This window comes from Daphnia carinata, chromosome 1, assembly GCF_022539665.2.
Source record: "Daphnia carinata strain CSIRO-1 chromosome 1, CSIRO_AGI_Dcar_HiC_V3, whole genome shotgun sequence".
NCBI lineage: Eukaryota > Metazoa > Arthropoda > Branchiopoda > Diplostraca > Daphniidae > Daphnia > Daphnia carinata.
This window is the reverse complement of record NC_081331.1, coordinates 4,605,734-4,619,032: the sequence shown is the minus strand read 5'-3', so window position 1 is coordinate 4,619,032 and position 13,299 is coordinate 4,605,734. Positions and strand designations below refer to the sequence as shown.

Sequence of the window (13,299 nt, the reverse complement as noted above, 5' to 3'; positions counted from 1 at the left end):
ATTGCATTGGCCACTAGCTAACTTCATGCCGTTTTACCAAATCAAGTTGTTAAAATCAAATAATTTACTTAAAAATTCGGACCAAGAATTACTGAGTAGCTGGGTTTGCCTTACATGTTAAGAAAAATCAAACAAGAGCTAGTTTTTCTTATTAAAAATTTTTTTTTTAGGATCGCCGATAGTTTTTCATGATATTCAAACAAAGTAAAGGTACATGGCTGTTCACGTTGGAAAAGGCTGTGCACTATTTTCCTGTTGTCGTTTTCTCTCTTGGGCTTCTCTCATAGACTGCAATACTTTGGATTCAAAATCGGCCATCGACATAGGAGCGACCGAACTTGGAGGTGGCTGTCTTACAGGTTGAGAGAGAGTAGGCTGGTCTCCTTTGATCCATGAAAGTGTCAATGGACAAGCATGGATTCCCCTTTCCACGGCATATGCCAAATCAGCATCTTTTTTGCTTGCAAACTCCACTATTGCACTTCCTTTTTTCTTGCTTGAGATAAGAAGGGCAAGAATATTTCCATATTTCTGGAGTATTGAGTGGAGTTTGTCTTGAGAGTAAGGGTCTATACCATCAGGGTCAACTTTCCATGATAGCTTCAGTCTTGCACTTACAGGTCCTATTGATGATAACTGTTCTTTCTCCTTTGCCAACTCAACTCGTATTTTCTCTTGTTCTTCAGCTAACTGATTTGAGCCTTGTTTTCTCAGTCGTTCAATTTCAGCCTTGAGCTGTTCTTTTGGACTTCGTTCTGGGAAGGTCTTCCCAGATGTTTGATAAGCTTTTTCTCGAGCTTCAAGCTCATCCTTGAGCTTCTTCCTTTTAGAGTCAAGCTGCTTATATCTTAGTTCTGTTTCTTTTTTTGCTCTAAGAACACGATCATATGCAGCTTTAGCAAATTCATCTGTTAGAACTTTGAGTGCCTCTGATAACTGATGGAAAAGTTTTGCTGCTTCAGGGTTATCTGAAAGTTAAGAAGAAACACATCTTTTTAGCAAACAACATAGAAGTTTACATACTTGATTCTTGAAACTTAAACTAACTTATATCATTTGACGCTGGAACCTTATCTTAGAACCAATATGATATTTAAATTTCATATGGTACATAACATTACCTGGATTTTTATCGGGGTGAACCTTTAAAGCTTTCTTGCGATAAGCTGTTTTGATCTCTTGGCTTGTAGCATCTGGTGAAACTTCAAAAAGACCATACAAATCCAACTTTGTCACGTCGATTTTCGACATTTTTAATTTCTTTTCGACGTAAATTTTACGTACGAAACTATTACTATGGTTACCAAGGTTGCCAATAGTGGAGGAATTCGCTTTTGTTTAACTCGTCATTCTTCAAAGGGGGAATGGCTTTTCTGGAATCTGGATTTTGTTACGTATACATTAGTTCTTAGCAGTTTTAGAAATTATTTAGAAAATAACAAAGTCGAAAATTTTGCGGTAAAATTTTTTTAATACTGCACACACGGGAAATATTAAGGATTTTCTTCGTTAAACAGCACTTTTTTAAAAGTTACTTCAAAAGCAAAATGTGTGTGTACTCCTTTGCACAATCAACGGGACAAACATCGAAGCTGGCAATGTGTAAGGCCTGTTTCAAAAGATTTGAAAAAATTATTGATAATTGATCATTCAATGGGTACGCCGAGATCGCAAAGAAAATTCAGAGGTTGCACAGTTTGTATAAAAATATTGTTTCATTAACCTGCGTAACATTGCAGTCATTATACGACTACAAGTCATAGCTAAGGTCTGAAGTAATTTTCACAGCAGCCATTGGCCATTTCATAATTGACTATGTAGGAATCAATTTGATTTCAGGGGCTGTGTATGGCTTAATAGGTATGGCTCACTGCAGGATTGAACCGTCTACGTCCAGCGTCGTAATCAAACGCGCTGCCATTTTAGCCACAATGAGCTGTATAGATCTGTTTTCTAGCTGATATACTTGAGCTTTCTACACCATCAAGTGATCAACCGTACTATCATATTACAAAGAAAATTGATTTCCCCACACAAAAATAATAAGTTTTAAAATTTGTTTTATTGAAATGATCGAAATTTTGTTCTGTACCGCATGATTTTGCTGTCACATTCTTCGAAATAAATTTCGGTTAACATGCTTCACATTAATTTGAAACGTCTATGGTTAAGCAATACATTTACGCGGGCCAGTGGGCATCAACAAAAATAATATAGATGAAAGCTCCAAGCACAGCACCGAAATGAGGGATCACAAGAGGGATCCAAAACCACATCCAGTCGTTGTAACTGAAATGAAACAATTGTATTGATCAAGCGGCATAATACTATTTAACTTTAACAATACCTGAATACTTGTTGACCCCAACCGACTAGGTAAGTGAAAAGCCTTGGTGATAAATCTCTAGCAGGATTGATTGGTACGCCACAGTTCATGCTAAAGCTTATGCCCAAACCCATTACGGCGAATCCCATGTAGAAAGCAATGAGGGAAACAGGGACTTTGCAATTCCTTTGGTCAGCTATGGCGGAGGCACATATCAGTAGCAATGCTGATCCAACTATCTGTTTTTGAAAACTGTGTTTGAATTAAAAGTCCTAAATGCACTGGAGTAGGAATTTAGCTTGGTAATGAATTATAATTTTAATAAAATACTAATTTCAATTCTTGAGAATATTCAAATTAGTTATACTGAATCGACAATAGCGCCCGTCAGTGAAAGATAGGCAGATGGGTAAGGAGCGAAAATGGCAGCGAATCCCGGGTCCTCGTCGGTCATGACAAACTGACCTCCGGTGCGATAGAAAATTGCCTCTAAATTTGCGAAAAGATATTATCACACATATTTAATAACCCTTGTAGGACAAGCGTGTAGTATAACCGAGATAAACTGCAAAGACACAAGCTGCAGCCGCGAAAGCACCAAGATATTGGGCTATCCAATAAACCGGTAATTTCCGCCATTGCACTATATGAGAAACAGAAAAAAAAAGTTGTTGGTTTATGTCTTGCATGAAGGGGTTCCATCTTACATTTTCCAGTGCTGGCCAAGGCAAACGACAGGGCTGGGTTTAAATGGGCACCTCCAGTCAAAAATTACAAACAGTTACAAAAAGCTGGGCCTCTCATTTTCAAAGTAGTTTACAAACCTGATACGCCTCCAGCAATCCAAACTCCGGCCATGACACCTTCGTTTTGTTGTTTCGTTAAGTTTTAACATCATTATGGTATCAATCAATAAGGCATAGTTATATTAAATTCTACAATTAAACGTTACCAAATCCTTCACCCATCCGGTTAGCCAAGAACTCTGCCAGTTTCCCGTTGGTCAAAACGGCTTGAGCCTGCGTTCCGATAATGCATAACTTGACGTTTGCAAGAGGGCCATGTCGATAGAAAAGATCAGCGAATCACTGCAGGTAGGCTCAAAAGATGATGTTCCAGGTTTTTTTGTTTGTATGTATACCACTAGAACGAAGGTCCCGGCAAGCTCTCCTAAGAATTCGCGGATAAGGGGGTAGTTCGACAGGCTGATGGCCTTCCGCACGCGGCGCTTATTGGCCATCCTTCTGCTTTAGATGGAATGATCAACTAAGACGTATGAGTTTATTCCTACGACTATAGAAAACCAGCTGTTATTTGGTCTACTTTCTCCCTCACCTGATAAGATCGGCCCGGCCCCAAATCTGACCACGCCATTGCCCCTCAACGAAAAACATCCGAAAAATAGCCTGTCATGGACGAGACTGACATGCTGACGGCTTGACATTGGACTATTGTGCAACGGAAGGCATTATCTTTTAAGTAAACCCACACAATGTTTCAATAACAATCTGAGAAAAACTGTTTTGAATTTTATCTGTCTAAATAAAGCGGTCATCCAGTCTCTGTTTGCATGTCTCCCCCATACAAAGTCTATCTGTAACGTTTCTTATTTTTTTGTGATTTAGACATCCATAGAAGTGAAAGTTATTGAGCACTTCGGCTTTTATCGGCTTTCTTCTTTCATCCATATTTGTGCCTTAAGTAAAGACCTGTTGTTTATTGTGATAATCTCTCGCGATGTGAAATGAAATGAGTTTACGCCAAACATGTTTTAAAACGAAGGGGGAAAAATGTGCTTTTGTACATGTATGTCAGCTTAAAGTGCCGAAAAAATAACACGGCTACAATAGTGTAACGTTACAGAATGATTCATTAGGGATACACGTTAGCTGCTTGCTGGGTACAGGAATATTCATAGGTGATTTCATGCCATAGTTTCCTGTACGTGTGAAAATATAGGGATGGAGATACTCTGTTTGAATGCATGAAGTAAATAAAACTAGTTCCAATCAAAATAGTTAAAAATTCGTTTTTTTTTTGTATGGAGGAGTATACAGTGGTCCATTTCCCAAATGAAGACAAAATAATGAGGATCAGCGATACAACAAAAGAATGGAACGACGGTGGTCTCGGTGACGGAAGAAATAGGATGGCAAGGTGGTTGCCCTTCTTATGTCGACGCGGCGTAACCTGTTTGTGCGAGAAGAAAATGTTGGCAAATTAGTCTTCGTCTATATCCACCATAGCACTATTAATTGCAGAAAAAAAATTAAATATAGCGCTAGCGGGAAAAAGAAAGGAAGGGAAGCCGCTGTAATTTAAAATGCCCAACAGCAAACCATTGCCACACAGTAAAATGTTATAACTCACCCCTTGATTTAAAAAATTTTTACAAAAAAAAAAAAGTTGGCCAAATAGCGATGGAAGGATGTCTGCATTCTATTTAGAAACCTATACGTATTTAAATTAAAAATGATCGTTTTAGACTCGTTTTCCTTTATGGATGCATATGGGCAAAATATCTTTAGCTCAACGTGGGCAGGATAATCATTGCAATATTTATATTTATAATTCTTACTCTCCATATCCATGGTCTGGATCTTCTCACCCCTGTCTTTGTTGAAATTTCCTCGTGGCACGTTCGCGGGTACCAGTTCGTCTCCATCCTCAGGCCAGTGAGCTTCAACGAAAGCGATGTAAATAAAAACTCCGAGGATAGCTCCGATATGCGGGCCAACAATTGGAATCCAGAACCAGTTGTAGTTGTTCCAGCTGAGTATTTTGAAAGCAAGCGTCAAATTAGGATTCCAAATGATGAAGAAATTCATCATCTTTTTTCACCTGAAAGATTGTTCCCATCCGGCGATAAGACTGATGAGTCGTGGGGAAAGATCTCTGGCCGGATTGAGCGCATAACCGCAATTAGCACCAAAGCAAACACCGATGCCTAGGATGGTGAATCCCACGTACATAGGCACTAAAGCAGAAGGGATTTGTGTGTTCTTTTTGTCCGTGATGGCGCAGATGCAGAGCAATAACAACATGGTGCCCAATATCTTAAAAAAAATTGCGATAATGATGATTAAAATTCAAAAAAGCATTTGTTTTTTAATAGACAAAACACCTGGTCGCCAAGCCCTCCAGCAACCGAGAGCCATGGGGCTGGATAAGTGGCAAAAATGCCAGCCAGTCCTGGATCTTGTGTCTCTTCGTTCATAGTCAAAGTCCCGTTGCTTACAGACTGGATCGCATCTGCAGCGGGGAACAAAAACAAAACACAAAAGAATGTCTTGTGAAAATAGCGACAAGAGGATTCTTTATGGTTTCATTATTGTGATGTTTGTTTGCAAAATTTCACACATACCGCTGTAGACGCCAAGGACAGAGGCGGCCGCAGCGAACGCGCCCAAGTATTGGGCCAGCATGTAAAAGAAAACTTTGATGATTGCTAGACGACCAGCACAAGCCATTGCCAACGTGACAGCGGGATTCAAATGGGCACCTGTCAAGTTGTAAATCGTGCCGTTATTTATCTGGAACCTTTGTTTCATCGTATTTTCTTGTTATTTTCTTTTACGAAAGGCAAATCTATTTTTGTATTTCGGAAAGAGAAGTGCGAAAAACAAATTGCATACCCGATACGCCCCCAGCAACCAAGACTCCCATCATGACGCCAATTGCCCAGCCCCAGTTTATGGAGAAGAAGTCACCATTAGCTTCATTTGATAGTTTCGATTGGGCTACACTGGCGTCGCCAAACAGCTGTACAAGAAATGTAAATAAAACAAAGACGAAACTATTTAGTCACGTTCACATTTTTTGGCAAACAGAAGCATCCTGTTTTGGACAAGACACATGTCACTTATCGCGGGATTAACGAATAAATCCTCTCGATAAGTGATATACTAAGCTAGGGCTTAGCTGTGAATTGATTAGAATCAATTCTTGTTCGATTTTAAATCGGATTGATTGACAGTGTGCTTATTCTGATCTATCCAACCTTTAAAACGTTGCTAATCTCTTACGAATTTGGTACGTTTTTCCCCATGAGCAGCTTTTTATCAAACACAGACTTCTTTCAACCTATGGATTGATCTTGAACAGAACTGAATATCGCATAGATTTACATTTTGTTTTCCTTGCTGATCAAGTTTGTCCGTCTTATGTCGGACAAAAACGAGCGTCTACCTTTCAATCCGTCATGGGATATTTGCTCTTTTTTACTGGTATTACGCACGCAGGTACGTTAAACGCTTTACACGTTTACCAACCACACCTGTGAAGTGAGGGCGTGGTTCTCGGTACAAACAAAAAACCCCAAAAACTAACAATAACAACAAGCATATCGAGACACTCAATAAACTTGAATTGATGTATGTCTCTACGTCTAACCTATATGTCCCCCTCCCGCTGGCCATTTAGTCACGTTCAGGAAATCATAAAAGAAATGTAAATCAACACAATAAAACGTTAAATTGATCTAACGGTATTTGCAAAGAAACTTTCACGTACAAAGTAGTTTTCGCGTGACAGTGAGCTAGAAACACTGCTATTCAAGTTATCCAGGTAAGATTAAGTCGAATACAAATGTTGGTCACAAAAATGACCCTGAGGTCGAATGCCTTTATCCCGATAAAAAAAATGTATGCTTATCATAAAGAGAAACAGGTGGATTAAACTTACCACTAGAATGAAGGTGCCCAGGAATTCAGCCATAATCTCGCGAAGGAGTGGGGCCTCGACGCGTATCATCTTCATAAGCTTGGGAGCCATGGCACTTGGACTGCAAGTAAAAACAAGACAAGTGTAAACGATTTTTGCATGCGTGCAGTTAAAAAACAAAAACAACTTTGTGATGGCACAGTTTACGACAAGTGTCCAACGCCAGCAAGTCATTTTACAAGAAAGGCGGACCAAAAAGAATAAGGAAGATATTTTTAATTTGATTATTGTTTCGTATTGACGGAACAAACAGCAATTGGAGAACTACTTGCGGAAACGGATAAAGAACATCTGCTCTCGCGGCCCTGTTACTTAGGATCCTTTAAGAGGCGAGAACCAAACATGAAATAAGAGGCAACTTCTCCACGAGGCTGCGTCGGATTTTTGAAATGTGAAACCCCATCTTTTTCTCTTTCGATTGAAAATAATGTTCCCGATTGTAAAGCGGGTTCGGATTACCCGTCCGCCGAAATGCCGATTGAATTCACGCTTCCCAGAGTCTCTCACAAACCCGCCTGTCTTCAGTTGCTTGTCCATAATTCGGCGTTCTTGTAACAAGAGAAGCAGGAAAAAAAAAACAAAAGAAAATAACACGCTACTGGTTCAACATTCTCATAATAGAAAAAATACGTATGAGCGTAAAGAATTCCTGAATCCGCCCTGGTGATGGTCAGTTTCTGACAAACAGCTTATCACGCCAGCGTGTTATGTTTAGCGTGAAACTGGGCGTTTACTTGCATGCTGGACAAGTTTACTTCCCACGCAATTGACATGTCCCTTTTTTCTCATTCGAAGTCAAGAGGGTAGAAATGAAATAAAGAGAAAACGTCATTTGAATTCCAAGTATCTGCGTGTATGTCGAGACTTGTTAACAGGCACGAAATAGAAAAGACTATGGCCTTACTGATAGACTGTTCTATTTTTTTAAGAACATCACGTTCTCTGGAATTCAAAAAGACCCGCGTCTACAACGAGACACCTATGATCACTTCTCGAGCGTGAGAGCTACGACAGCTAGATCTCGTGCTAAGTTAAAATCAGCAGTGAAAGCGACACATTTAAACGTTGCCAACTTTAACACGCCTTAACAAGTGACAACCTTCAGCCACTCTAAATACTCTCGTTTATTGTTGTTGTTGTTTTAGTGAATAACACGACCTAGTGAGAAATAGTGAAAAAAGAAAAAACCTTACGTTTAGAAAGGAGCTTTTAAGATAACCTTATTGAACTAGTTCTCTTTTTGCCAAACAACGTCTAGCAGTTAGAATGAAAAAACGGAAACTGAAACTTGAGATAGTTTCTCTTACGCCAACATCAAATCGTAGCTCGACATTGAACTGGACGACTGCCTGACGAACACCCACACAAAAAAACACAAAAGGTTTGATCGCGTTGGCGACGTCGTTGCTCCGCACGCTTTACAAATCGACGTAGAGGCGATATGTTGCGATGAACCTCGTGCTCCGTACCGATTAGTTTTTCTAGATAAGCTTTTTTTTTTTTTTTTTTTTTTTGGAGGGTCCTCTATTTAACCGATCTATTTTCAGAAGTTGGAAAACAAAAAAGAAAAATGGACGGAGAGTGCGAGAGAAACACTTTTAGATGGGTCGCCACGAATAGATGGGACACGGAACACGGAAGAAAAGGGAAATGTTAGATCGAGTCTGGTGTCCAAACTTCGGGTCTGTGAGAGTCTCGAAAGAAAACTGTATAGACAAGGGGTTACGCCACGCACTTGTGCGTCCATAGAGAGAAAAAATGTGTCACAGAGTCCTGTACATTTTGTTTTGTTTATGTGGCATTCTCTCAAAGTCAACAACATGTGCGACCTATTTTTCCCCCGCTAGATTTTCTGGATCTAAAGTGAACGTCATTTCTCTTTGACCCGGCTTGTATAGACATCTTTTTTTTTGTAAAGAGAAAACGATCATGTCATCAAATGATGACAGCAAAGCACTAGAGAATGTAGATCTTACCTTCTTTTTGGCGCGCCGGTTTTTTTTTTAAGGATTGGGTTTTGGGCAGCACGGGTGATGCACAACTGAACACTAAAGTCGCGGCAAGTCAAGTGTCCCCACCGCCGCCTTCGTTTGAGAGCCTCTTACACTCTCTGCCTCCCTACCCCTCCCCGCCTACCAGGTCAGCGTGACTCCCGGTCTCCCCGACCAAAATTCTCTGTTACTTTGGAATCCATCACATCTATCGGACGAGTGTCAAAATAAGGAGGGAAACAGTGCTGTGGTGGTCCGCGCTATCAATTTCCCTTTCGTTAACATGGGATAGTAGATACATTGACTGGCCAGTCCCGTTTGTTTGTACAGATGGGTGAGATGAGGGGAGACAGTCGATGCGCGCAATCTTCTCTTCAATCTCCGCGTTTTTTAAACTGACCTTCAGACTCGCTTACTATCATGTGATATATGTTGATAATAATCATTTCTATTGACCGTATTTTATTTTATTTTTTTTTTCGATCCCAAATCACTACTAAATGAAAACGTTCACTAAATAACTGTGGACGCAATCACTGGGGTTTGAACGCGTTGGCTGAACCTGGTTCCACTGCGATTATGAAGAGAGAGCTGACATTGTAACCGTGCTCCGGATAAAAATAAACTCTATTGCGCTCTCAAAAAAAAAATCGGCCAGTTCCATATGCGTATTCCAATATGACAACGCAGTGCACAAAACCAAGTATAGGGAGCTTTTGAATGATTGTCATGCGACAAACCACTCAACGGGCTGGAATAAAATAACGTTCTACGTGTACGACAGTCGAATCACTGTAATACACAAGGACGATCCTGTGCCCCGTCCAGCTAAAATTGATTCCACATGTATATTACTGTCCGTTTCCAAATAAACCCAGTACCCTCTACAATAAGAACATGGTAGGGTCGAGAAAAAAGAGTTAGGAAGAAAAGAGACAACTGACGATGATGACCACTTCTACATATAACCCACCAAATTGATAGCATACACGACCATAATAAAAAAAAAACTGAAAAAACAGAAAGTTTCTTAAAATCAAAAGAGAAAAAACGAAATAAATTAGCTGCAAACTCACGCAATAGAATTAGTTGGGGTCGAATCTAGCGTCTTAGTCGGCTTCCAGTGATGACTGCCACTTTCATCCATATGTTGGAGTATTTCTCGAGATTGAAAGTGATGCGGATGATGTCTTTGAGGTGGATGCGTATCGTGCGCATGATGGTGATTCTCCATTATGAGATTGTTGACTTCTTTGCCCGTTACTCGACCTGTACTGAAGGCTAAGTCAACTATTTACCCACTAGATATAGACGGCCAGCCCAGCAGCGGTCTCCAGATGCGTTTGTTCGTTCTTTTTTGGAGAGCCTTCCAGTCAGCGAAAGCCACAAGAGGGAGGAGATTTAAAGAGAACGTGAGCTCCCCTCCCCTCGAGGTCTTCTAGCAAAGGGGCAACCAAGGATAGAACACGTATAGGTAAAAAGGTCGCAGCTGGTGGCAACGTGACTCTCCGTGAGTTCTGGCACAAGACAATAACAACAACAAGTTCATCATTTTTTTTTTACGCCTTCCGCACATGCGGAAGAAACGAATCGGCCCAATCGGATCTTTCGGAAAACTTTCGTGTTTGTTTTTTTGCTTGACAAACCCCTTCTATTTTGTGGTCGTCTTATGTGATGATGGATGGTAAAAGTGTCACGGTTAAAGGGAAAGGTTCAGCCTCGTAAATAATAACATCTTTCAATGCACGGCCGTTTGTCTGGATGTTTGATTTTCCGAAGATGCAAAAAATCAAGGTTTTTCATTTCACTTCTTTCTTCTTCTTACTCATCTTTATTCGATGTAAATTTGGTGATTCTCTTAGAACGAACGGATCGTTTTGATTGCCGGGCTTCATTTTCTGGAATCACCACACCCTAAACAAAAGATTTCAAAAATAAAAGTAATTTATTTTTTGAACACAAAAGAAGGGAGACGGAGAGAGCGAGAAAGAAAATAGAACTAGCGGTTAAAATGAGACAAAAAAGAAGCCGCTTGTTGTTCAGAAGAAAAATGCAAAATGCCCTTGATCTTTTTTCTGCGCCTTTATTTTTCCTGTGTTGTTCAGCATAATCAGCCGAATTGGCCGTAATCAACCCGGAGCAATGTAACATGTTGAGTATATCTATTGAAATAGAACAAGAGAGAATACAAAGTAGAGAGGAAAGGAGAAGAAAATTAACTAGAAATTGTCCGGTCATGACTTGTACGTAAAAATGTACTTCTTCTTCGTTCTCATCAGCCGCATCAGCCAGCATCATCAGCCTCACTGCGGGTACGCCATTTAATTGGGAAGCTGCGCACCTGTTCTGCAATCGAGATATCAACATCTAGATAATGACCGTCTTTTGAATTTCTCGCAGGATACGACCAATCAATAGAGGCACTAGATAGCACAGTCGATCATCGTTATTGTGTCAGTTACACAACGACGCACGTTTTCTTGATGCTGTAACTTGGTGACACACTTCACTCAAATGAAAGAGTCGAAAGAATGTGGCACTCCCTCGGACTCAAACGAGTTTTTTGAAAATCCAAGTCGAATCATTTGGCTGGCTATATGGGACTTTCACTCGAGAAACAACATCTTCATTCTGACAAGTGTTTGATGACAAATTCTTACACGCCATCGCTATTCGTTATTGTTCGACGATGACGCGACCCAAAACCTGTCTGAATAATTCCTGGAATTTTTCCTTTCATTCCGTTTTTGAATTTTCTCCACATCATACTGCCTGACGCTGTTTGGGTCTGGAATTGACTTAGGCCCCTCGAATATTCGGCAGACCAAGGGCATTACATGTCCATGTATGAACAGATCTGGAGCACAACAATTTACGCATCTAACAAAAGTTAATCGAATGTTCTGCTGAAGAACAAATGAACGTCTTTGTCATATTCCTTTCTGTCAATAATTTGAAAATGCGTTGGCGGTTTGTAGGAAGAACGAGAAGGTCATCAAAAAACAATGAAAGGTACAGGTAGTACTATGATAAATGCAAGCGAAGCAAACTGTTGGTTTTTACATCAAAAGGGTTCACGAAAAGAAGTCGGGATTGACCTTGTCATTCTTTCCTCCACCGGATGAAAACAAATTTTTTGAAAAACCTATGTTTTAAAAGCTTTCACAGCATGCGATTGCTGAATCGTTTTTCGTCTGTCCGGGAAATGAAATAACAAGATGCAAGAGATATAGCGTGACTTGGTTGAAAATGAAATTCACAAAAATAAAATGTAAATTGGCCTTGAAAATTGACGCAATGTTACGTAGCGTTCGGCACTGGTTAGAGGCACGTGCAACGCCCAACATCCACTTAATGCGTTATTGTGTTATCAGGCCGTCTCGCATTACTCGGCCGGCTTCTTTTATTTATGCCCAATCATTCAAACAGCGTTGAAAAGCTGGATTTTTTTCAATAGCTGTGACTTGATCCGCATCCACAGACGTCTAATTGATGCAGAACAAGTTTGGCAAGCCTTTAGCGTTTGTTCGCTGGAAGGCAACGGGATTCCCCTTTGCCCAAGTGTAATTTGGTAGTCTGAACACAAACAAGCCACTGGCCTGGCCTAACATGGGGATTCGAGCAACATGGAATGATGAAGGGGAAGAACCTATTTCGTCACATAAGGCGAGAGGGCAGAAAAATTTGCATAGTGTTTTTCAGATCTCAACGTCGGGAAATGCATAAATGCGAGGCTAATCTGTTGAAGCAGGTACGCAATAAACGCGAGCGTAACAATTCTTCGTTCCAAACGGGATGTATGACGTTAATCACGTTATCTGCCACATTGTTTGAATATCGATCCGACCAAACTGAATTTTAAAAAATGGGAGAAACCAGTACCGAACCCGATGCTCTTTCTTTATCGGCTGGGAATTCACTCGTCAAAATAAACAAATGAGACAACACAAGTCGAGTTGAACGCTTGTTCTTCTAGTCTCATTTCGCGTTTCATCAGATCACAGTCTACACGAATGATATAATCTATTCAGACGTGCTATCCATCAAACAAAGAGTAAAAAAAAAAACATAGCTACCGATCTTGTACGTTGTGGCTGACCTATAAACTAAATGATATAGACACACAATCAATCGGTGCACATTAGTCGGACTATCGCAAACATCTTGCGACATCCTCCCTCTCCATAGAGATACACTACAGAGTATAGTTTTTCCTGAAATTGAATACATAACGGGGCGGACGTCGTAAAGGATGTCGCC

General features: G+C 40.3%; 3 protein-coding genes across 9 annotated transcripts; all 3 read right to left on the bottom strand.

The window, feature by feature from the left end:
- Positions 1-154: 154 nt before the first annotated feature.
- Positions 155-1,289, bottom strand: LOC130691865 (dnaJ homolog subfamily C member 17-like). The gene is made up of 2 exons (XM_057514886.2): positions 1,122-1,289; positions 155-968 (listed from the first exon to the last, which is right to left on the bottom strand). Exons 1-2 carry the CDS (start codon positions 1,249-1,251, stop codon positions 223-225), a joined length of 876 nt encoding a protein of 291 aa, XP_057370869.1. The 5' UTR covers positions 1,252-1,289; the 3' UTR covers positions 155-222.
- A 754-nt stretch (positions 1,290-2,043) lies between these two features.
- Positions 2,044-3,627, bottom strand: LOC130691869 (aquaporin-10-like). Its single transcript, XM_057514891.2, has 8 exons — positions 3,468-3,627; positions 3,279-3,366; positions 3,151-3,189; positions 3,034-3,084; positions 2,883-2,969; positions 2,694-2,815; positions 2,348-2,565; positions 2,044-2,289 (listed from the first exon to the last, which is right to left on the bottom strand). Exons 1-8 carry the CDS (start codon positions 3,564-3,566, stop codon positions 2,181-2,183), a joined length of 813 nt encoding a protein of 270 aa, XP_057370874.1. The 5' UTR covers positions 3,567-3,627; the 3' UTR covers positions 2,044-2,180.
- A 477-nt stretch (positions 3,628-4,104) lies between these two features.
- On the bottom strand, positions 4,105-10,325 carry LOC130691861 (aquaporin-10-like). 7 transcript variants are annotated; one of them, XM_057514876.2, is made up of 8 exons: positions 10,116-10,324; positions 7,010-7,109; positions 5,962-6,088; positions 5,691-5,828; positions 5,451-5,578; positions 5,168-5,382; positions 4,905-5,098; positions 4,105-4,516 (listed from the first exon to the last, which is right to left on the bottom strand). In XM_057514876.2, the coding sequence occupies exons 1-8, from the start codon at positions 10,271-10,273 to the stop codon at positions 4,497-4,499; spliced, it is 1,080 nt and encodes a 359-aa protein (XP_057370859.1). In that variant the 5' UTR covers positions 10,274-10,324; the 3' UTR covers positions 4,105-4,496. The 7 variants fall into 7 exon arrangements, with proteins under 7 accessions (XP_057370859.1, XP_057370861.1, XP_057370865.1 ...); XM_057514878.2 differs by having other exon boundaries at positions 4,935-5,098; XM_057514882.2 differs by lacking the exon at positions 10,116-10,324 and adding an exon at positions 9,025-9,047.
- Between the last annotated feature and the right edge of the window lie 2,974 nt (positions 10,326-13,299).

What these genes read in the sequence shown, in the direction of transcription:
- LOC130691861 (XM_057514876.2), bottom strand. Translation starts at nt 10,273, where the DNA reads ATGGAGAATCACCATCATGCGCACGATACGCATCCACCTCAAAGACAT. An exon ending in ACCCCAACTAATTCTATTGC is followed by an intron (nt 7,110 to 10,115) that starts GTGAGTTTGCAG and finishes TTTTACTTGCAG; the next exon opens with TCCAAGTGCCATGGCTCCCA. An exon ending in CTGGAGGGCTTGGCGACCAG is followed by an intron (nt 5,383 to 5,450) that starts GTGTTTTGTCTA and finishes ATTTTTTTTAAG; the next exon opens with ATATTGGGCACCATGTTGTT.
- LOC130691869 (XM_057514891.2), bottom strand. Translation starts at nt 3,566, where the DNA reads ATGGCCAATAAGCGCCGCGTGCGGAAGGCCATCAGCCTGTCGAACTAC. An exon ending in CCGGATGGGTGAAGGATTTG is followed by an intron (nt 3,190 to 3,278) that starts GTAACGTTTAAT and finishes AACAAAACGAAG; the next exon opens with GTGTCATGGCCGGAGTTTGG. An exon ending in TGTCTTTGCAGTTTATCTCG is followed by an intron (nt 2,816 to 2,882) that starts GTTATACTACAC and finishes TCGCAAATTTAG; the next exon opens with AGGCAATTTTCTATCGCACC.
- LOC130691865 (XM_057514886.2), bottom strand. Translation starts at nt 1,251, where the DNA reads ATGTCGAAAATCGACGTGACAAAGTTGGATTTGTATGGTCTTTTTGAA. An exon ending in TCACCCCGATAAAAATCCAG is followed by an intron (nt 969 to 1,121) that starts GTAATGTTATGT and finishes CTTAACTTTCAG; the next exon opens with ATAACCCTGAAGCAGCAAAA.